This window comes from Passer domesticus, chromosome 2, assembly GCF_036417665.1.
Source record: "Passer domesticus isolate bPasDom1 chromosome 2, bPasDom1.hap1, whole genome shotgun sequence".
Classification (NCBI taxonomy): Eukaryota; Metazoa; Chordata; class Aves; order Passeriformes; family Passeridae; genus Passer; species Passer domesticus.
Genome location: NC_087475.1, coordinates 112,339,061 through 112,362,636, shown reverse-complemented (window position 1 = coordinate 112,362,636; position 23,576 = coordinate 112,339,061). Strand labels below are relative to the sequence as shown.

General features: G+C 59.9%; 1 protein-coding gene across 1 annotated transcript in view; it reads right to left on the bottom strand.

The window, feature by feature from the left end:
• The window catches only part of PDE2A (phosphodiesterase 2A), a 40,309-nt gene extending 17,500 nt beyond the window's left edge, over nucleotides 1-22,809 (bottom strand). The window contains exons 1-2 of the mRNA XM_064410811.1: nucleotides 22,540-22,809; nucleotides 5,120-5,171 (exon numbers count right to left, since the gene is read on the bottom strand). Coding sequence (XP_064266881.1) covers nucleotides 5,120-5,171; nucleotides 22,540-22,607 — 120 coding nt within the window. The 5' untranslated portion in view covers nucleotides 22,608-22,809. The remainder of the gene's footprint in view (nucleotides 1-5,119; nucleotides 5,172-22,539) is intronic.
• Between the last annotated feature and the right edge of the window lie 767 nt (nucleotides 22,810-23,576).

Here is a 23,576-nt window from a genome sequence, read left to right as displayed (position 1 = left end):
CAATGTATGGATGGGGAGCAAGGTGGAGGTGCAGGACCCTGTCATGGGGCTACCCTGGCGCCCAGTGATCCGGGCTGGAGGATGCAAATCTGTGGAATCAGCCCCCCCAAAAAATCATACAAGTAGCCCTGCATGCCTGTGCCCACCTCAGTTTCCCTTTCTGTGGGGGTTTCCTACCTCAGTTTCCCTACCTGCAAATGGCCATGGCCATGCAAGGCCTGCTTAGAATGGCACTAGAGTTTGGTTCAGGTGGAATGAGCCGTGCTGAGCCCAGTGTCTCCCCGGAGCTCAGTGCATCCCTTACCCCATCCTCCTCCTCACCCCCACCCCAGCCTCGCTGGAGCCTGGCATGCTCACTCTGCCCAGGACATTTGCAGAGGCCATTTGCACATGGAGTTTCTACAGCCTGGAACCAGACAGATGCCACTCCCTGAGGACCCCACACATTCTGCGTGGGTTGTTTGCTGAACCAAGCAAATTTCTTAACCTTTGGCAGCGCACAAGCCCTTGGGGTGCTGCTAGTCTGTCCCCCCACATCCTGGCCTGGCCTCCCGGGGCCAAGAGAACTGGGCCGGAGTCAAGGTTGCTTCCTGTTGATGTCCCTTTGTCGGGCAGGACAAATCGGGACAGCAGCCACACTCCTCAAGGATTTCCGTCCCCAGAACACCGTGGCCTTCTTGGAACAGCTGGCTCGGCCACTAGCCTAATGATCTGTCACTAGTTTGTCACTAATTAGCTCACTGTTCTAAGAAGGAAGGTGGTGAGGGCAGGGGCTCTCACTGTCACTTGTCTCTGAGCCACGCCAGAGAGGGGGAAAGGGACCCCACTCAGCCCCGTGTCACTTGTCCCTAACTCGTGTCAGGGAGGGGCAGAGGGACCCTCCCACAGCAGCTGCAGGGAAACTGCTCCATGGTTAGGGGAATCCCTGCTATGCAGGTGCCTGCACCCCAAAGGACAGAGACATCCTGGCACCCAGCCGGCGCCAAGCTTTGGGTGCTGGCAGTGGCAGTGCTGGCAGAGAGGTGGCATGATGTGCATTCCTGGGATGTGGCACTGCTGGAAAAACTTCCCTGGCACACAGTCCCCTTCCCATCCACACTGGCTGGGTTTCCAGGACTTTCCTAGATGTTTTCTGGTGGATTAGCCATGCAGGGGTCTCCGTGCCTGGCTCTGCTTGGTTGGGACCATCATGGCAAAGCTCTGGGGATGCAGCCAGGGAGGGCTCAGGGGACATCTAAGCCCCTTGGGGGGATAGGAATCAGTGGGGTGGGAAGGGGGATGCAGCGTTCCCACATCCATCCGTGCATCCCCTCCTGGCATGGCTGGCACTAATGGGATCTGCACAGTGATTAGGAACCTCATTTATCAGTCTCTGATGGGATCTGGGCAAATTGAATTCCTGGCCATCTGCAGCTGGGGAGGAATTTGATTTGGGCAGCGCTCCGGAGCAGGGTGTGGGGGGCTGGGGGCTGCCACAGCTGCCCCCCCAGGGGATTCCACTCTGTCTGTACAGGGGCTGCTCTTATTTTCCATACCTGAGAGGGTCTGATGGTGGGATGCAGCTCTTAATTGCCCTGAAGGGTTCTAGGAATTGGGGTGGTCTCACTACTCAGATGGGGAAATTGAGGCACGGCCAGGAGAAAACCAAAGCCCATTACATGGCAGAAGGGATCACAGTGCTGGTGTTTAATGGGTCAGCACCCAGCCAGGGGTCTGGCCTCCAGCCCCTCCTTGTCTGGGGGGGTTCCAAAGCTGTGGCCAGGGCATACAAAGGTGCCAGACACCCTGCATCTGCCAGAGCCAGGCCAGGAGCAGTGATCTCTCCTGCTCCAAGAGGAGGGAGACTCAGGAGCTAGCTCTGCTCCCTGGCACTTTCCACCCCATGGCTCTCTCGGGCAGGTCCCCACCATCCTCTCCCCCACATCCATGGGGTGCCAGGGTGGGTATGCAACAGGATTCAGCTGTAAAGGTCCCAGGCCAGTCCCCAAATCCATGGACTCAGCTCCCAGAGAACCACCCTCCAGACCCAGGCTTGCAGGGGATCCCAGCCCACCACCTCCCTGCCAAATGTCACAGCTCGACTCCAAAAAGCCAAGGTCACCCACGGGGCCTATCCCATTCAGGGGGAAGATACCACCATGTCATCCTGCAACAGGAGCATCCTGTCCCAGCTCCTCACTGCCCAGGATGCAGCAGGACCAATTCCCTCCAGCTCCTTCTGCTTGGGGTGCAGCAGGAGCATCCCCATCCCAGCTCCCCTGCCTGGGGTCCAGCAGGGCACTCCCACTTCAGACCTCCCTTCCCGGGTGATGTCACGAGGCATGAGAGCACTGGACCCTACATCCCAAACCCCACTGCCCCTCAAACTCAGCAGCAGGGCACTGCAGTGCCAGCACAGGCTGATCCCACGCCTGCAGGCAGTGACTCCTTGATCCCTGGCCTGTGGGGATCGCCTGCCTGGGAAGCCCTGGGGTGCACCCAGCCATCCCAGTTTGGGGATCTGGCTCTGTCCCCTGACCCTGCTGATGTGGGAGGAAGCCAGCCCTGCCGCATGTAATGGAAAGAAGCCGCCACGGCCCTTTCCTCCCCTTTATTGCCCTGCTGATGTGTTTGTGTCTGCCAGAGGAAACGCAAGGACAAACGCCCGCATACGCATGTCCCCTCGCTGGCCTCAACAGGTCCTCAGCCCACTGAACGTGGCTGGTCCCACACGGGGGAAACTGAGGCAGGAGGAGCCCCGTGATGGCGGCTGAGGCCCCCCAGCCCCTGTCAGGTCAGCAAAGGTGCCTGGCTGCAGTCCCCCGCAGCCCCTCCCAAGCCCTGGGCACGGTGGGGGCCCCCCAGCCCCTCCTGCTTCTCCAGGCTGTGAACATGTATCAATTACGGCTTGATTCATGATCCAGGCTGCAAGTAATTGCATTGCAGCTCGTGGCAGGGCGGGAGAGGAGGAGCAGACATTCCCAGCCTCACCCCACGGCAGGGTGTTGGAGGGTAATAATGCCAAGCCCTATATCGCCCCTATATGTCACCCCAGGATTGGGGATGGGAGTTCCAGGTGCAGTCAGCACCCAGGACACCCGTGGGGACAGGGGTCCTGTGGGGTTTTGTGGGGGATGAGCTGTTCCCCATCCACCCTGGGCTGGGATGTGCTGGAGAAGGGGCAGGATCCATCCCCACCACTCACTCCTCATACATCCTGGGGCACATCCCATTGTCACTGCGGCCTCACAGGGCAGGACTGGCTGGGGCTGCACCTCTGCCCCACCATGTGATTCACTCCCCCTCCTCCTCCTCCTCCTCCTCCTCCTGCTCCTCGTGCCCACTCCACGCTGGTGGTCCGGGTTAAAACCGCTCTGCCCACCCCGCTCTGGGTGCGTTCCGTGCTCCCTGACCCCCGCACCCCCAGATCCCCGTGGGGGGCTGTCCGGGGTTCAGAGCCCCCCTAGCTCAGGCCCAGGGGGGTTCCGGAGGGCTCGGAGCCCCAGGGATCCCGGGGACCCCCGTGTCCCTGCGGCGGGCGGTGAGGAGTGCCACATCCCAGCCCGTGCTGCTCAGATGTCCTCCAGCCGCCACCTTCCCATCCGGAGGGGAAGGGGGGCTCATTTCCCCCCCGCCCGGGGCACACTGGCCCTGCTCCGCTTCTTTCTCTCCGTCAGCAGCTTTCGGCAATTTCCCAGAGAGCGTTTCCTTCCCTTCGTTTCCCAGCTTGAATCTCCGGGTCCTCGCTCCTGTCTTGAACCTGCAGCCCCTCTGGAGCCCCCCAAGCAGCTGCACCCCCAGGGGACCAAGGCCACGGTTCTCACACCCAAAAGCACCCCCGCACAGGTCAGGGATCCGTCCAGGCGAACAGACGGCTGCAAGAGGGGAAGAACCCCCCTCACGTCACCCCCTCCCCAAATCTGGGTGTGCTCGAAGGCACAGGAGCAGGAAGGACCAAGTGTTTTCCCACCCACATACTGGGATGCAGCCTCCATCTCCCCAAGAGGTGCAGCTGGTGTAAGGGAGGGGGGCTCAGAGCTGGTCCTGCTGGGGGTGCTGAAGGGGCTCTGTCCTTCCCAGCACACGGATGGAATACGCAGCCGAGCTCTCCAGGCTCCCGCTGCCAGGGGGGCAAGGGGACACAGGGAAGGGGGGACTCCAACCCCCCCAGGAAAACGAAACCCCCAGACACTCCCAAGCATCGCACCCCAAACGCCCCAGGACAGAATGGACCCCCAGCCCGAGGCACAGATCCCCCGCGACCCCCAGGGTATCCCTTTCCCCAGGGTCGCTCACAGTGTCCTGGAGAGTCCCCATGGCGCGGCCCGGCTCCTGGCGCGGCTGCCGGAGGGCGTGAGGGTCCCCCCGGGACCGAGCCGGCCCCCCTCCCTGCCAGTCCAGCCCATTTCCTCCCGGGATCCCGCCGGGATCCGCGCCCCCCCAGCCCGCTGCCTCCTCCCTGCGCGTCCTCGAGCCTCGGATGCGGCCGGGGGGGGGGACGGGACGACGACACAAATGGCACCCGCCTCGGGAGCCCCATCTGTGCCTCAGTTTCCCTGTCAAGCTCTGCCCGTGGGGTTCAGAGCCCCCCACCGAAAAGGGGGGGGACAAGCGGGTTCAGAGCCCCCTCCGCCCTGGGTGCGGGAAGGGATGGGGAGCCCGAGCGCGGCGAACCGGGAGCCCCGACTCCCAACCCCGCCCCACAGCACAAACACGGGGATCCCACCGCCTCCGGGGCCCGGGGGGAATGGGGGCCGTGGGAATGGGGGTCCCGGGGGGGAGAGGAGGTGGGTCGCGTGTCGTGGTTTGGGAGGGGAGGAGGGGGCTGAGGGTCCCGGCTGGGAGCAGAGGTGCGTGGGGTGGGAGTCCCCAGTGACCGGGCAGGTGAATCGGGTGTCCCAGGTGTCGGGGGACGCGGGTCGGGGTCCCGGGTAGGAGGAGGCGAGTCTGAGTTTCTGGGGGGGGGGGGGGCGGGGGGGGGTGGGTTGAGGGTCCCAGGTGGAACGGGGGATAGCTGGGATTGGGGTCCCGAATGGGAGGGGATGCGGTTGGGGATGGAAATCCGGGTTGAGAAGAGGAGGGTCGCGGGTGGGAGGGAGGTGCGGGGGTCCCCTCGGGGTGCAGGTCCCCACGTCCCTACCTGTAGCGCCTCGGGGCCGGGAGCGGCGTCCCCCGCCCGCAGGAACCCGCGGCTGAAAAAGCGAAGGAGCGCGATGAGGAGCCGCGGCACCATCCCGGCACCATGCCGGCACCATGCCGGTCCCGCGCCCCCGCGCCGCCCGCGGGCGGCGGGCACGCCCCGCCGCGACACGCCCCGCCACCATCCGAGCCACGGCCACCCGCCCCGCCACCATCCGAGCCACGGCCACCCGCCCCGCACCTGCCCCGCGGGCCCCGAGAAGCCGGGGTGGGGGCGTGTGGGGTGGCCAGGGGATGGGACACCGCTCTGCAGCGTGGGGTGGGGTCCCCGCTGCGGGGCGGGGGCCGAGAGGGCGGCGCCGATGTGGGAATTGGGCAGGGATGTCGCTCCCCGGTGTTGGGAGGGGGTCAGGAGTGGGAGCCCCAGTGCGGGGTGGTGGTGGGGGAAGGAAAGCGGGGTGGGGAGAGGGTCAGGGCATCGCTGCCCGGTTTGGGTCTGCAGCGCGGGGCTGGCAGTGCTTTCCTGGCGCGGCAGGTGCCGGGCGTGCCGCCACGGGTCTGGGGCCTGGGAGGGCAGCGATCTCCCCCCGTGTTAAACCCTCCCCTCCTGGGGATCTGGCCAGGGGTTTCCCCCTTGCCCCTTCTCCCTTCTGCGGCATGTTTCCCCTCTCAACAAAGCGACCCCCGCTCCCTTAAAGGCTGCGCCTCACGTTTGGGGTGCGGCGGTCTTCCCCTCATCGTCCCTGATGGAGGGGCCGAAATCTCACCCCATCCCTTGCCCTGGGGTAACTCTGATGCAGGGCTCGGTAGCGACAGTCTTCCCTGCCCCCCATCCCATAGGATACTGAAGGGGTTCCTACCCAGCATCCCTCTCTTGGACAGGGACCCTCATTTTGGGGCCCCTTTATAGGGTCTGTTCGCCCCCACCCTCCTGTATTAACCCCCCGTTGCCTTCAGTGGGGAGTGACACCTCCTCCCGTCCCCCCGCCCCGATGGACAAGGATTTCGGGATGCTGCCCCCAGCCCGATGGCCCCAGGGAATCTGCACGGAGGGTCGGCATGCTCGAGCCGTCACACGACGGCCACCTGCCACACGGTGACAGCGACATCGGCAGCGCCACCATCTCCATCCCTCCCCCTCCTCCTCCTCCTCCTCTGGGCAGAAGAGAAAGTTCTGGTCTGAGGGAGGTTGGCCTGCTCTTCCTCCGTATCCCAGGACTCCCGTGTCCCCCGTGTCCCTGCACCCCTGTGTCCTTTCCCTGCATGTTCCCGTGTCCCACTGCAGTGTTCCTGCACCTCTGTGTCCCCGTCCCCGGGGTGCTCTTCAGGCACAGGGTGCTCCGAGGCTTGGCTGGGCGTGTGTGAAGGGCTCCTGGCATCGTCTCTCAACCCCCGTTAGGACAGGTGGTGACAAGGAGCTGCCACCTCGAGGTGCCAGGCAGGGTAGGGTTTGGGGACACTGCACGCCACACGCTCCGTGGGGCTCCCGGCACGCCGATCCCGGGATGCGGGCCGGGAGCCCGGAGGAGGTTCGGCGGCCGGCGGGGACATCTAGTGGCCAGGGCCACCAGGAGCTCCGGCCGCTCCCGGACACTGGTCCTGTGCCACCCGGGCTCCGGGTGCCCCTGCGGGTGACACAGGGCCGCGGGCGTCTCTCCCCGGCTGGCACAGGACCAGTGTCCCTCCTTCGGACCAGGACACCACCAGAGCCGCCAGACCCCAGGATCAGGGGGTGGAACCCCGCTCCGGGTTCACCCTGCTGCAGGTGCCAGGCGTCACCCCAGCCGGGACAGCTCCTGCTGGCACGGATGCGGGCCCGGGGATCCCTGAATAAAGCAGGTGGGAATAGCAGGGCCAGCAGTGGGAACACCCCAAGGAGCTGGGTGCCGGCAGGATCCATGTCCTGCCACCTGGCTCTGTCACCAGAGCCACCCAGGGAGCAGCACAGCTGCCCAGGGAACACAAAGCCATTGCTGGGCACATGGACACAGCACGGAGCTGTCCCTCGTGCCCTCCCAGGGACAGGGGTGGGACACAGGGACACAGGAGCTGCAGGGACATGAGGGGAGAGGGGCTGGGGGCAGGTGGTGGCACACAGGGTATAGGCACAAAGGCCTGGGAACAGACAGGGAGACACAGGGACATGGCACTGTAGGGACACAGGGGCACCTGTGGAATTGACAGGGGAATGGGACACGGGTGCAGGGATGCAAGGGTGCAGGGACTTGTGCTGCAGTTCCACCGTTGCATCCCTGCATCACTGCTCATCTCCCAGGTAATTATGAGCTGATCCCCGGCTTCTCTGTGTGCCCCAGGAGTGGCATTCCTTGGATGGGAACATCACAGCAGTCAGATGGACACACGGACCCTCAGAACCCAGCCCCGGAGCTGCTGGGCAATAACTGTAGGTGCTGAGGAGAGGCAGCAGTGTGGGCTTCCCACATTTCCATCCATCCATCCTGTAGTTTTCCCTTGTTCCCGGCCTGGAGTGGATCAATGGAGTGCTGTGCCTCCTGTCTCTCCCTGGGAGCCTGGGGAGCAGCCACGCCGCATCCCATCTGGAGGGTGTCTGATGGCATCAGTGGGAATAAAGTTCATGCAGGCAAGTAAATATTGACCTTTATGCCATGGTAATGGAATATTCCACACCAAAGACGCTGAGATAAACCCCGCTCCAGCTTTTCCCTGGGAGGTGCTGGCAGCAAATGGTATCAAACTCCCAAAGTCGAAGATTTTGGGGGGTTAAGGCACCAAGAGGAGCCTTCACACCCTGCGTGTGTGAAATCCCATTTCTCCCCATCCCTAGCAACTGCAGCAGCCTGCCCTCAGGGCAGCACCTGTGGGTGTCCTGGAGCATCCCTGTCCTCCCGGGAAGGAGGGGACACAGTGGACAGGCAGGTGGCACATGGGGCCCACAGAACAGAGATGACTGAGCCTCAGCTGAGCTTGGGGACATGGCCACTGAGGGACCTGCCGGGTCCCTGAATGAATTGGGTGTGATTACCCTGGAGCTGCTAATCCCAGGTACACTGACAGCTCTGAATCCCACCAGAAATCAATCCCTCTGCTCTTCCTCTCCGTGCTAATCCCCACAGTGGCACCCAATCGATATCCCATTTACTGCTCTGTGGTTTCCCCACGGAGAAATCCCACTCAGCTGCAGTGCCCGAGTGGGGCAGGGAATATGGCAGGGCAGGGAATGCTGTGGGACAGGGAATGCTGTGGCATCCCTCGCCTGAGCAATGCCAGGCACAGGCTGGGGGTGCCAGGAGGCTCCATGGCATCAGGAGGGTTCACTGCCTGGACCTGCTGGGAGCAGCAGGAGAGCTGGGAATGTGTGGGCACAAGGAAGAGCTGTTGTGCATGTGTGTGTGTGCCCCACTGCCATCCCAGCAACACCAGCACGGGCAGGGTGGGATCCAGGGTCCAGGTGGATCCCTTGATCCAGCACAGGAGCCAGAGCCCAGAATGATCTCCGGCTGGGCAGGGATGGGGTGTCCTGGCACCAGCCCCTCACTGGGGTGGCCCCAGAGGTGCAGAGACCTGGCTGCATCAGCTCTGGGGCTTGGGCTATCATTGGATTCAAAGTGGGAAAACAAAGGGATGAGAAAGGGATGAGGAAGTCCTGCCCTCTTCAACATCTTCATAAATTATTTGGACACAGGACTGGAAGTTCAGACTAAGCAAGTTCACAGACAATAAAAAACCGGGAGGGGCTGCTGACAAATTGGAGAGCTGGGCAATTGCCAAGTGTGTGAAGTTCAACAAGGATTCTGCATCTGGGATGGGGCAACCCCGACGTACATGCAGACTGGGAAATGATTTGCTGGAAAGCAGTGTCGTGGAAAGGGAACTTTCCAGGACAATGGTAAGTTGGACATGAGTCACATGAGTCACACCCATGTCCTGGAGGGCGCCCGGCCCAGCATCACCAGCTGAGCAAGGGAGGGAATTGTCCTGCTCTGCTCTGCACTGGGACAGCCTCACCTCGAGTGCTGGGGGCAGTTTTGGGTACCACAAAATAAAAAAGACATTAAAGCCACTAGAGAGAGTCTAAAGAAGCGCCATGAGGGTGGTGAAGGGCTTCGAGGGGAAGGAATATGTGTGAGGAATAGCTGAGGTCACTTGGGCTGCTCAGCCTGGACAAGAGGAGGCTGAGGACAGACCTCACTGCAGTTACAAATTCCTTGTGAGGGGAAGAGGAGGGGCAGGCGCTGATCTCTGCTCTCTGGTGACCAGTGACACTCCCAGGGAATGGTCTGAAGTTGTGTCAGGGGAGGTTTAGGTTGGATATTAGGAAAAGATTCTTCCCCCAGAGGGTGACTGGACACTGGACCAGCCTCCCCAGAGCAGCACCAAGCCTGAAGAGTTCAAGCAGCATTTGGACAGTGCTTTTGGGATGTGATGAGACTCCTGGGGATGTGCAGGGCCAGGAGCTGGACTCGGTGCTCCTTGTAGGTTCCTTCCAACTGAGCCGGTTCTGAGGAGGGGTGACGAAGGGATAAGGAAGGGCCTGGCTGATTAAGTGATATTGCTGATGAGTAAGTGATGGAGCCCTTAGAGGGTCTCCATGGAGACATTTCAGAGCATGGCCAGGGCTGGGGGGCCACCAGTAGCCCACACACATGACAGGGCTAATTAGGGGGACAAATGGGATGGCAGAGCCCTGTTGGCCCCACTGTGGTGGTCCCTGTGGGGCTGAGACAGCTCTTGGCTCCGTTCCCACACCCCTGTCCCCACCCTTTGGCTGCTTTCCCAGCTGGCTCAGACAGTCCTCATGGACAAGTTCTGGGCATGGTGGCCACCAGCATCTTCAGCCTGGCTAGTGGGATTGCACGTCCTGAGCTGCACACAGGAGATGATCCTGTGTGGGCAGGGGCAGAGCACACCCCCACTGTACCCTCAGAGGGGCGAGGGAGAGGGGATATCCACAGGGACAGCCTGCATCCAGGGATTAGCATATGCCATGGTGACAGCGAGCATCCAGGGGACAGCGTGTATCCAGTGGGACAGCATGTGTCCAAAGGGACAGCGTGTATCCATCAGGACAGCGTGTATCCATGGGGACAGCATGCATCCACGGGGACAAGTGTGTCCATGGAAACAGCCTGAATCCCGGAGGACAGCACGTGTCCGTGGGTGACAGCCTGAACCCAGAAGCACGGCGTGTGTCCAGAGGGACAGCGTGTATCCATAGGGACAGCCTGCACTCATGGGACCAGCACATGGCCAGAGGTGCAGGTGACATCCACGGGCACAGCGTGCATCCGGGGGACACCCCGTGTGTGGAAGGACACGGCACACCTGAGGACAGCACGTGTCTTGAGGGACAGCAGGTGCCTGAAGGGACAGCACGTTTGACCAGGGACAGCACACGTCCACAAGGACAGGGGTTGCCTGGAGGAATAGGATGTCTCTGGAGGGACACATGGATTTTGGGGAAATTGTGTGCCAGGATGGGAGTGTGCAGCAGCAGGAGGGACAGCAGGAGCCTGCGGGACAGCAGCGGGTACTGGGGCACAGCAGCCCCTGGACACCAGGGCCACGCCACTACTCCAGGTGGCCCAGCAGCAATGAGGAAGATCCCAGCCCAGCCCAAGCATATGGAGGACAGGAATTTACTGCCAGATGAAATAAAAGATGAGGAGATGACATCCACTGGCCCTGGCTGTGTCACTCTGAGCTGACCCCACGCCATGGGGACTTGGCCACCAGCTCTCACTCGTCCCTGCCACTCTCCTTGGCCCCTTATTTAGGGTGGGGTCGCTACCAGGTGACAGTGGAGTGTGGTGCTACCGTGAGCACCCAGGGATCTGTTTGGAGGCAGAGAAGCAGCCCTGGTTCCCACCAGCCTGGAGACCCCAAAGAAACGTGGCACACAAGGAACTGTCCCTGCGCTGGCACCTGATCCCACAGGATTCTCCAAAGTAGGCATGAATGACAGTGTCCCTTAAGAAAGGGATGTTCCAAGCCCTGGCTCCAGGGATGCTCTAAGCCCTGTTCCAATGGGTGCTCCAAGCCCTGATCCCAGGGGTGCTCCAAGCCCTGAGGATGGTCTGAGTGGTGATCCTGGGACACTCTGGGCCCTGACCCCAAGATGCTCTGAGCCTCCCTTCCAGATTCCTCTTCCAGCTTCCCGCTGGTGTCTCCAGGATTCTCCTCCCCACTCAGCACAGCTCTCCATGGGCATCCCCTGGCATCTGGATGCGTGTTGCCATTGTCTCACCTGGCACCTGCCTGCTCCAATTCTCCCTCATCATCTCTTCTGTTAGCAAAGCAATCACTCCCCAATTTAACCTGGATTAAAGCAGTATTGCTCACTTGCTCCCTCGCTAGTTCTCTTCCAATTAATTTGTTCCTCGCTTTTATTTCCTAATTAATTCTTCAGGCTCTTTGGCAAGGAAACAACAGTGGTGCCCAGGGTCTCAGGAAGGGATCAGGATTAATTATCCCAGTGGGAGTGAGCAGAGGGGAAGAGAAGCAGGGGCTTAGCCCAGGATGGGGACGTGGATCTGGGGTGAGCAGCATTCCCTGGACCACCCATAAGCATCCCATAAAAAGGAGGACGAAGGGAGGAGGAGGGGCCAGCAGCTCACATTGTTTCCATCTTCCGTTGGGAATGTCACAGGGACAAATTCCTCACAGAAACCAACACGATGCCTCTGGGGGGGGCACCCTAGGGGTGGGTTGCAGTGGGGGCCCAAGTCCTGCAAGGGTTAATGCACAGTACAGCACAGGGTGTTGGAGCTAAAAATACTGTGCCTTTCTTGGGATTTGCTCCAATGACTCATTCCTTTCTGTAATTTATTGCTCGTTACATAATCACTTTCATTTTCAGCTGGAGAAAAATGGAATATGTTTTTTCCCCTTTTCTTCTGTTTTTTTCAAATGAAAAGGGCATTTTAGCACATAAGCACCAGCCATTTTCCCAGTTCTTCCTGGCAGAGGGCTGGCATGCTGCCTCCAGCTCCAGCCTTCATCCAAAGACTCCTAAGAGCGTGGTGAGCTCTGGGGTCTGCTAAAGAGGGAATGGGGAGTGAGGGGTCTCCGGGTGCTGGGAGGGCAAAACACCCTGGGACAGCTCAGTGGGGTGGGATGGGATGGGATGGGATGGGATGGGATGGGATGGGATGGGATGGGATGGGATGGGATGGGATGGGATGGGATGGGATGGATCCACCCACTGTGCCCATTGCCTCGCCAGGATGAACACCCCCTGGCACTGCTGCCAGGGCACAGCTGGGCTCCAGCTGTGTCCCAGCAAGCCCAGCATGGTTCTCCAGCAATTTGAGCAGCATGGCCCAGCAAACCCAGGGTTGTGCCTTAGCAGTCCTGGGGCTGCATCCCAGCGAGTCCAGTTCTGTCTCCCAGCACACCACTGGCTTTGCTGCGTCCCAGAAATCCCAGTGCTCTGTTCCACTGAGCCCAATACGGTGTTCCAGCAAGCCCAGTGCCATCTCCCAGCAATCCAAGAGTCTGCCAGCACAGCTGCCTCCACCAAAGCAGGGCAGGACGCTCCAGAGGGGAAGGGGGGCTCTGGCTCAGGCCCTGGCTGGGACTGGGATGATCTTCTGGCAGGGAGGGGAGAGCCCCACTCTCTGCCAGCCCCCCTGCCACCTCCACAGGGGGGCCAGGAAGCCTTGTGTTTGGAGCTGCAGCCTTGGAATTAACTGTGCCAAATGTTTTATTTGCGTAGAAACACAATTATGTTAATTAAAGCATATCTGTAATTACAGCACTTAGTGGCCTATAAGAGCACAAGTGACTCTGGTGACTCCAGAGAAGCTGGAAGGCTGGAGGGTGGCTCGGCCCCAGCGCCAGAGAGCTCTGTGGGAGGGAAAGCAGCAGTGTCCCCGTGGGGTGACAGTGGTGACCCCAGAGCCTGCCCAGTGTGCCAGGGAAGCTGCAGCGAGATGGGATGCTCAGTGCCCACAGCCACAGCCTGACCCAGCCACGGTCCTGCTGCTCTGGGAGTGAAGGCAGAAAGAAGAATATGCCTCCAGCACCTCAGGGAAGAGGGAACAGGAAGAAAATGGGTCCCTCAGGTAGACAACAGTGCCTGGGAAAGGGAGTTTTTCCATTTCTGCAGGCAGCAGGGGCTAAAGGGTGTATCTGTGAGGGGAAAAGAAACGGGAAGCAGAGAGAGATGGCAGCTGGAGCAGCAGCCAACCAGCCCGTGAAATGGCTGGGATCACATCCCACAGTCTCCAGGCAAAGGGAAGGGGGGAGGTGGCATCTGTCCCCACCTCAGTAGAGCCCTGGCTGGGGACAGTGTGTTGTGGGGGGACAAGGACCCCAGAGGAACACGGTCTGGGGCACAGGAGAGCCTGGAGCACGGGAAGCAGCAATGGCATGGCATGGGGCTCTGGCGTGGCGCTCCAGGGTCCCCACACACCCAGACACCTTCTCTCCATCCCCAGAGCAGCCAGCCTCCCAGGCCAACCCCTGCCAGTGCAGCTGCCATCCTCCCCAGCCCGCAGCAGTGACAGAAAATCCCTGCAATCGCTCAGTCCAGAGCAAAGCCTTTTCACCGGAGCCGAAGGATTCCACCGTGCCCATCCCAGGACAGACCCCAGCAGGGGCACACAGCGTTCAGCAGCGCCCTGGCAGCTCCAGCGAGGAAGGCAGGGAGGGCTGCTGGGCTGCCGTGTTTGACTTGAAGCCATCCTGAGCCCTGCACAATTCCAGACCTCACAGTAATGGGCAGGTGCTGCACGGGCAGGGACGGAGCAGCTGGCAGGGGCTGGCGGGAAGGGGACTCTGGCACCAAAGCTCTGCCGGGTGGGATTTATTTGCTGAGCAAACGTGTGGAGGCTGCTGATCCGGCTGCAGAAGGCTGAGCCCTGTTTGCTTGGCAAACACACCGGCCCGGGTGCTCCGCCCTGGAGCATCAGGTCCTGTGCAAGCAGCTGCCCCCACGGCCGGGCTGGGAGAGCAGCTCCCGGGGCTGCCAGGAGCCGCAGGAATGCAGCTGGACCTGGGGATGGGGCTGGAAAGCCTGGCAGCCCTGCAAGGCTGCAGATCCCTGTTCACATTGCGTGGCAACCCTGCAAATCCCCGTTGTATGGCATTCCTGTAAATCCATTCCTGTTGTACAGCATCCCTGCGAATCCCTATCCCACTGCACAGCATCCCTGCAAACCCCTAGGGGTGCCAGGAGCCACAGGGATGCAGCTGGTGTCAGGGACAGGGCTGGAGAGCCTGGCAGCCCTGCAAGGCTGCAAATCCCTGTCCCTGCTGCATGGCAGCCCTGCAAATCTTCCTCCCTGCTGCACAGAATCCTTGCAAATCCCACCACCACGGATGGGGACCTCCAAGCAAAGCCACCAGCACCCCAAGGGAGCCAAACCAGGCAAGAGCACAGCAAGGTGGGAGAAAACCCACATTTACCCTGAATCCCTGGGGAATTAGCCTTGGAAAAACGCAACCCTACAGACGCTGCCAACTCATCTTTCAATTAGTCCATTTAGTTGGTAACTAGAGGGGGAAAGCAAGCTGCAGTTGATCGTGGTTCAGCGTGTGTTCATCACCCACCCTTTGCTTTTTTTTTTTTCCTTTCCAGCACTGTTTTCCCTTACAAAATAGTGGGAATAGAGCAGGAGCCAGGATCTTGCCTGTGCTGTCCATGCCCCATGCTTTCCATGAACAACAGCGCTCTAGGAGCAGGGATCCTCTCCCAAACACCACAGGTTTCTAAGTGGATCATCCATCTGTGAACGTGGCACAAGTGGGGGCCATGCACTGAGCCAGGACTTTACTCAAATGATCCAAATATTCCCACAAGCCAGAGTTAGTGCAGGGAGTGGGGACCATCCGTGGAGGGACAAGAGATGACCCAGCTCAAAGCCACTCCTGCCTTGGGGCTCATCAGGGCGAGAGCCTGACACCTTCCATCCCTTTCCCAGAGCTGGGTTGAGCTTTTGGATTCCGAAGCCTCGGCTTTCCCTGAGAGAAGGGGAGGGGGATTGGCTGCAGGGACTGCCAGTGGTGGGGCTGGTGTGGGTACTGGGGGACAGATGGAAGTGGCAGAGAGATGCAGCTCAGCCCTGGGACAGGCATGGAGATGCCATATGGAATATGGAAACAGAATTATTGAGGTTGTAAAAGCCCTCCTCGGAGACCATCAAGTACAGCCATTCCCCCAGCACTGCCAAGCCCACCACTAACCCACATCCCCGAATGCCACATCCACAAAACTTTTAAATCCCTCCAGGGATGGGGACTCCACCACTGCTCTGTGCTGCACCCCTTCAGGGAAGGAATTTTCCCTAATATCCAAACTAAATCTCCCCTGGTGCACCCTTCTGGGCTGGTCCCTGGCACAGCCAAGCTCCCACTGATACTGGGACCAGTGCCGGAGCATGCCAGGCTTTTAATCCTCCATCATGCTTTCCATTAATTAATGGTTTTTCTGTGGTTGAACTGCTGGCTCCAGCTTCCCTGCCACACCGTGCCTGGACAGAGCACTGGGGGGGTGACTGGCAGCCAGGTGCCACCTGAAAAGAGTCCCCAGCCTTGTCCTCTTCCCTGTGTCACAGTCCCCATGACAGGGCTGGTTCAGGAGCTGGGATCCAACTGATGGGAGGAAGGATGGGAGCAGGGTTCCCAGAGCATCACCACGGTCCCTCCTGGGAGCACGGTGGTTCTCTGCTGTGCCTGCAGATTGGGGGGTGCAGGGAGGTGGCAGGGACATAACTGGGGTCCCCCTGCCCGTGCCCCAGCTCTGCGTGCTCCCAGCTGGCACGTGGAGCTCCCTGCAGCGCTGTGCACGGCAGCACACGCTGTGCCTGACTCTGCACTTCTCGCCAGCCCACGGACCTGCTGTCCCTGTCCCTGCCCACCCAGCGGGGGAGAGGGGCTTCTCCAACAGCTCCGAGCCCCCACCTCCGCAGAGCCCTCCCTCTTCACCAAAACTGCACACCCACCCCCCCAGGAGCCAGCTCCCACGCTGTTCCCGGGGGAATGACACCTTCTCTGCATCCCTGCATCCCCACAGCAGCAGCACGGCGGGACGGGGTGCTTCATCTCCTTGAGGTAAGGGAGATGGTCACAGCTGGATCTGGGGGGCCCCAGGGGCATCACCTGAACTCTGGGTTCCCAGACCACATGGAGCTGCTGGCACTGACTCTGCCTAGTCTGCAGCATGGCATAGCACAGCACAGCACAGCACGAATCCCACCCCGAGCAGCTCCAGCTGTGTCCTGCTGATCTGGTGGGCACAGGACCAGCCACAGATGCCTGACTGGGACCCACGGCCATTCCCAGGAGCATAATTTCCCTGGAGACAGTCAGACGCAACAGCAGCCCCCCTCGGCCTCTCCCTAAGCCTCACAGGGTTCATTCTGCCCAGCTCCCACCGTGAGCAGCTTGTTTCCTGCAGCATCCTCTGGAGCAAGGGCTCACCCAGCTCTGCTGCTGCATCCGCCTGCACCAGGGTGTGAGCAAAGGAAGCAGCACCCAAAGGGCACCCGGGCACCTCAGTGCCCTTGGGTTCATTCTGGGGAAGGCTTGGCCCTCTGAGGTTTGGCTGGCATTTCCACACGGACACTTCTCATGCCTCCAAGACCTGCTTTGTGCACAGCCAGCACTGTTTTTCCTCACTTGAGCTTCAGCAAAACACTCCAGTTTGGGGGTTTCATCCAGCAGTGTTGCTGATCAGCATCTGTCCCACTCCCTGGCGAGGCCAGGACGGGTGCAAGACAAAACCAAACCAATGACAGGTCCCAGAGAGCCTTTGGCTCTGCCTAAGGGGGGAAAACATGGATGGGAAGGCCACAAGGCTGTGCTGGTGGGGAAAATGGAGCATATTGTGCTGAGGGAGAATGAGCACTGCAGCCTTTGTCCTGGCAGACCTGGCAGGCTCTGGTCAGGCAGAGGCATAGGCACAGACCTAACCATAACCTACACCTCAGCATAGCTGTAACCCTAAACCTAGACCCAGCCCAGCTCTAAATCTAAACCTTACTATAACCCTAACACTAAACTAAGCCTTAAATCTAGCTCTAACACAGAGGGTAAACTAACCTGAAGCATAAATCTAACCCTAGCCCTAAATCTAATTCTAGGCTAACAAGAACCCTAAACCTAAGCTTAAATATAAACCTAACATAGGTTTATATAAAGCATAAAGTATAAACCTAAAATTAGTACTACTCCTAATACTAATCTGAACCTTAAACTTAGCAATAGATCAAATGTCAGCCCAAGACTTAACCCAAGCTCTAACACTACTCTTAGATCTAACCAGACCCTAAATCTTTTATCTTAGCTCTAGACCTAACCTTGAAGCCAAGCTTAGCTTTAGCCTTAACCTTAAACCTATCCCTAATCCAAACACTAGCCCTAAACTTGATCATAGCCCTAAAGCCAGACCTAAATTTAGTCCAGCTTCAGCAGTAGCTCTGACCCTAACTCTAACCCTAATCTTAGATCTACCCCTAACCTGAGCTCTGACCCTGACCCTAATCCTAACCTCCTGACCCCAGTTTCTTACTTAAATCCTTCATGGCTTCCACCTCCTTTTTCCATGTAGGAAGGATGCTGCAATCCACCTGTCTGTGATCTCACTAGTAAAAAACATGAGGAAAGATTTTGGGGAGAGCAAGGGAAAACGCAGCAACACCACAGCTCGTGTCCTTCCAGCCAGGCTCAAGCCAAGTATTGCACGAGGCTGTGGAGCCATCCTCGCTGCAGGAGTAAGCACACAGGGCAGCTCTGGTGTGAGGATAAACCCCAAACCACCAAGAAGCTGCACAGACGTCCCACAGCATCACCACCCAGCAGCAACATCCTCACCAGGCTGGTCTGTGCCACGGCTTGGCAGGGCTGCGTGCCTCAGAGCCAGCCTGGGGACCCTCAGAGCAAGCAGGGGCTGCAAATCCCTGCACTCCCAAATTCTGGCTGCCCTGGCAGCTTTTGCCCTCGCAGGCATTAGGGCTCTGCTGCAATGGGTGACATTAAGCGTGCCTGGAGGTTTTCACTGGAGCATCAGCATCCTCGTGCCGTAGCAAGCAGACACTGAACTTCAGGGGACATGGACAGGTCACCCTCCAGACCTCACTCCACGGGCACATTCAGCTGGCACCAGCTCTAGAGAAGAAAAAGGAGGAAGAAAACCCTCCACCAGTCTCTGCCTTTCAAATGCTCCTTATAAATATCTTCTCACTGTCTTCTGAGTCACCCAGCTGAAACATGCAAGTTATTAACAGCCTGGGAAGGGGCTGGGAAGCAACTGGAAGCCAGAGGAGGCTTCTGGCTAAGTCAGCACTTTGTCCCAGAGCTGCACTGGCAGCACTGCTGTCTGCTTTTCCCTCTTTGGGTGGAGAGCAGGGGGCTCAGGGGGATGCTGAAACACAAAGTGAGGCTGTCCTCGATGGCTGCAGTGCTCAGGCTGAGCCCTAAAAGCCAAAAAAGTCAGGGTTTAATATTTTCAGTGGGAAATGCACCCCATCCCACTTCCAAATCCCTCTCTTTGTTCTATTTGATTTATCACAGCATATACAAACTGACAAAGGCCCAAAAGGCTTGAACCCATCCAAGATTCCCCCATGTCCTCCCTCCCCTCTGACACCAGTGATGCAGGCAGGGCTCAGAACATGGGTCCAGGGGCAGGACTTGGGGACAGGAGGGGACCAAGGGCTGCTGCTGCCAAATAACCAGCCTCAGGGACATTCCTGAGCCGACACTCAGCAAGTCCCACAGGCTGCCATGCTGGCCCATTCCCCAGGGATCCCGTGTGGATGACAAGGTTTGGGGACAGCTTCCTACAAGGTGTTTCCAAACACCTTCCTACACATTTGTAGACCTTCCTACAGGGCCAGATTGGATGAGGAACAACCTGTTGTACTGAAAGGTGTCCTTACCCACGGCGGGGACAGAAGTGGATGAGCTTCAAGGTTCTTTCCAACCCAAACCTCATCCCACAATTCAGGCTCCAACCCGTGAAACATCAAATCTTGCTGTCATTGCCCACTGATGCAAGGCAGGTGAGACCCCCCACCCACTCCTGACACCTCGGCTGGGGGAAACCAAGCTCCAGGCTGCCTGTTGCCCACACTCAGCAGCCTGAGCCCCTGCTGCTGCTGCTGCTGCTGCTGCTGTGCAGATGGAGCCATGGCAGCAAACAAAGCATCTCCCAACACTCACTACCCAACTCGCTCCCCCCTCCAGAGAGGCCCATCCATTAAGGAGGACAGGAGAAAGCTGGACAGGCAGAAAGTCCCAGGCAGCTCCGGGCCCTGCTGGCGTTCCTGTCCGCAGCCCAGCACAGCTCCCGCTGAGCCACGTGGGAGCTGGGAATGAGACAAAAGCAAAAGCAAGGAGCAGGGTCAGAGGGGAGCAGGAGGAAAGAGGGATTCCCAGAAACTGCTGCTGCATCCACCGCTGCCCCCGGGGAGTCCTGTGTTCAGCCCTAGATGGATGCTCAGCCTCCCAGAGCCCCCAGAGCAGCAGAGTTCACAGGGGGGGAGCGGGGCTCTGCTGTAGGTGATGGCCAGGGAACTCTTGGTGAGGGTCCTCACTAACAGAGCCAGAATCTGGCCCAGTTCCCAACACTTCCAAGCAATTGGCTATTCTGAAGCTGAAGATGCTCAGGGAGATGCCCTGGGGTAATGGAGGGGAAATTCCTCGCTCACCCATGGACAGGTGCAGGGTGCTGGGAAGCTCCTGGCATATGCAGAATGCAGGGAGCTTGCAACCAGGAGTCTTCCCTCTATTTTCCCTGCCAGGAAACCTCCAGACACCTCCAGACTCCAGGGCTGGGTGCCCAGGCAGGTGAGTGATCCTGAAGGGCCCCAGTTACAGGCACAGGAAGAGCCTGAGGCTTTGAAAAACCTGGAGAACACCACCTCAGAACCCCAACAATGGGGGACCAGGTTAACCTCATTCCACCGAACCCCTTCCCTGACAAGCAGGTGCCTGGAGGGGGAGCAGAGCCACCTGGGCCAAAGTGCCAGGACAGTGGAGTGATGGAGTGGGTGTTTTCCATGGCATTTTACACACACCATGTGTGTTCCATGGCATTTTACACACGCAGCCCAGGGACCAGCAACAGCCATGAAGGGTCTGGGGGGCTCTCCAAGGGGCTTGGCAGCCTGCCCTCAGCTTTGCAGGTGCTCCAAGGCTTCCAAAGGGTGGCTGGGCCCAGCTCATGTCCCCTGCGTCCCAGACAGTGCTGTGCCTGAAGGAAGCCCTGACCCCTCCCAGGCTCGGCTGAGCTGGATCCTTCCCGCAGGGATGCTCAGAGCTGCATCTCCTCCTCTGTGTTTTCCATCCGCAGAGCTCAGTAGCTTCTTCCCAGCCCCGGCTGCTGTCAGATGCTGTGAAAGCAGCAGCTCCAGGCACCCCGACACCCCACCCACCTCTAACCAGGTCAGCGTCCACCCACCCAGGAACACACTTCCCAGCGGGAGAAAAGGAGGAAATGGGTTAAAACGTGACCTGGATAATGCTGCACCTGCATCCCCCTGCAAAAAATGCACCATGCACAGGGGAGAGCGGGGCCACCACTGGATCCCAGCCCCACGCAGCAGTGCCAGGCACTGCAGGGCTGGAGCAGCCCCCTCCCCACAGCGCTGACCTCACCACTGCAGCCCCTCCAGGGAGCGCTGCAGGGCCGAGGGCACCATCCCCTGACAGCTCTCGGGAAGCTTTTCCACCCCTATACAGCCCTTGGGGTTTACAGGAACAAATATCTGTGAAGGACATATCCTGGGTGAAAGGGTGAAGCAGCTGCACTCACCATTCCTGCCTCGCCTGCCAATTCCTACCTGGGCACAGCCAACCCAGCTACACCAAGCTTTTCTGCCATTTACTTTTTTTTTTTTTAAAGCCTTTAAACAGCAGCAGAGGCAGGAGGGAACATGGCATTTCAAGACCTTTGTGTGTTTTGCTTAAAGAAAAGGACACGTGCACGTGTTCAGGCAGCACCAGAGAGGGATCTCGGCAGGGAACAAAGCACACACAGCACCAGGGAGTGAGCCAGGAGAGCTGAGGGAAGGATGCTGCCTGCAGAGACAGACCCAGCACCCACGGAAGCGTAGGAGGATCAGCACCTATTGGGGCCTCGAGAAAACAGATCCAAGGCACGCATTGCATGTGGGCAAGAGAGATGCTGGAGGGTAATTTCTGTGGAGGGGGAGAAGGTTCTCACCCAAAGGTCAACTCACAAAGGTGCGAAAAGCCGGTGAGGGAAATGTGTAGTGCTGGGGCAGGAGTGGATGGAAGCTTCCCTGCACCCCACTCAGTCCTGTCATCACCTAAAGCACCTGCTCCAGGAGAGCCGAGGCTGCTCCTGGGCACATTCCAGTGCAGCAAGGTGCCTCCTGGTTCTGGTGGTCCTGGTGTGAGCAGCTAGCTGAGCCAGGCAGTTCGGCCAGAGCCTGAGCGTGTGGAGCTGGCACTGGCAGACAAAGGAATCCAAGCGCTGGCAAGCCTTCCTCCTTTTTGCCCTAGACCTGCCTTTCTTCCCTGTGGTCCAGCTCACCCTCCCAGAGGGCTTTTCGAGATGTGGGACCTGCTCCCACTGGAGTAGGGGGAGAAGGGATTGGAAGCACCCCAGATCTGTTGGTAGGCAGGAGCCAGAGCACCCCCGTGCCGTGAGCCGTCCGTGCACAGCCTGCCTCCCAGCAGCTGTGGAGCCTCGTGAGCGCTGCACATGCGTGTGCACACACACACACACACACACACACACACACACACAGGGGTCTCTGCCAGCGCCAGCCCAGCCCGTGGGCACCGGGGATTGAGGCACTGCAAGCTTCCCGTTAGGCAGCTCAGCCCCTCTTCCCACGTGGGCTCTTCAGAGCATCACCCTTCCCTGCTCCCAGGGAGCACTGTCATCCCTCAGCAAGGTCACCCAGGCTCTCACACAAAGCCCTGCTGCAGCATGAGACCACCACGAGCCCTGGAGCCCCGCTCCCACCCTGCCACACACAGACAGGCACTGTGACACCGGGGCCCCCAGATCTGCTCGGTGAGTGGGTGGGTGTGCAGGGCTGCCTTCTCTTGCCCTGTGTGAAGCTGCCGAAACCACGATTCAGGAGCCTGACCTGAATTTCACAAAGTCACCCGGGCCCCCCTGTGGCCCACCACCGGGCCAGGAGCCTTCTACCCTTCCAGGAAATCATTATGGGATGGGGGTGATGGGGAAACGGGGAGGTTCAGTTCACGCCAGCCCTCCGGCACAGCAACACCAGCGATGACCTGCCCCAGGGCTAACATAGGTGGCGAGTGGGGAACAGGGAGGGGTCGCAGCCTCTTGTCCTTTCCTTGCCACCCCCTCCCTGACAGCTGTCAGGCAGGAGGAACTTTTTCCCTGCATCCCTGACGTCTCCTCCGCTCCTCTGCCCAGCACTACTCCCAGAGCATCCCTCCCTCTTGGCGTGGTCCCCCATCCCCGGCGCCGGCGGGAGGCAAACTCACATGTCAGAGGCGGCCGCCTGGTACGGCTGGCTCCGGCAGAGAATGGAGTGTCCGCAGCCCTGGCCCATGGCTCCGCATGCTTCGGCAGCCCCGCCAGCCCCGCCAGCCCCGCCGCCGCCGCGCCCGCCGCTCGCTGCTGTCACCGAGCAGCGCGATGCAGCGCGCCGGGGCGGGGAGGACGGAGCGGGGGCGACGCTGATTGACGGCGCTGCTGCGGCTCCGCGGGGCTGGGCGGGGGCCGAGCCGCTCCGCCGAGGCCCGGAGGGGCCGAAGGGGCCGGGGGGACCGGGGGGACCGGGGGGGCCGCACCTGCCGCCCGCCCCGGGCCGCGCCCGTGCGCCGCGGAGCGCCCGCCTTTGTCTCGCACCGCCCGCGGGTGCTTAAGGAAAAGGATACGCGGGGGGCCAGCCCTCCCAGCCGGCCCCTCTGGCACCGCCAGCCCCCTCTGCGATGTGCTGCTCCGGCCCCGGTGGCACCGGCAGCAAAGAGAGCTGCCGGGCGGCACCGTTCCCACCCATCCCTGCTCCAGGGCAGCGCTGGTCCCGCTGGTGGTAATGAGCTGCACTAGGCAACACTTGGACCACAGGCGGGTTGCCTTCCTAAGGGACTAAGCAGCAGTGGGAAATATATTTTCCCTTTTGTAAGGGAAATGGCCTCAAGTTTTTCAGGAGGGGGTTGGATTTGGTGTGCGGGACAATGTCTTCCCCAACACTGATGTCAAACCACGTCTGGGGGGTTTAAAAGCCATGTAAGTGTGATGCTTGGTGACATGGTTTAGTGGTGGGCTTGGCAGTGCTGGGAAATGGTTGGATTCAGCAGCCTCCAAATCATGGTTCTGTGATTCTGTAATAGAGGACTGGAGCACAAACAGGTCCCTGACAGAGAGCAACACCCTGCAAACAGCCCCACCACATGAGGGGTCCCCAGCTTGAACCTGCTGATCTCCTGTCCTGGGCCCCCCAGTGTGAGCTGTCAGAGGGTGGGACAGTGCCAGAGAGTGGCTGCAGAAGGGTAAAAGCTGCTGCAGTGCCAGCACT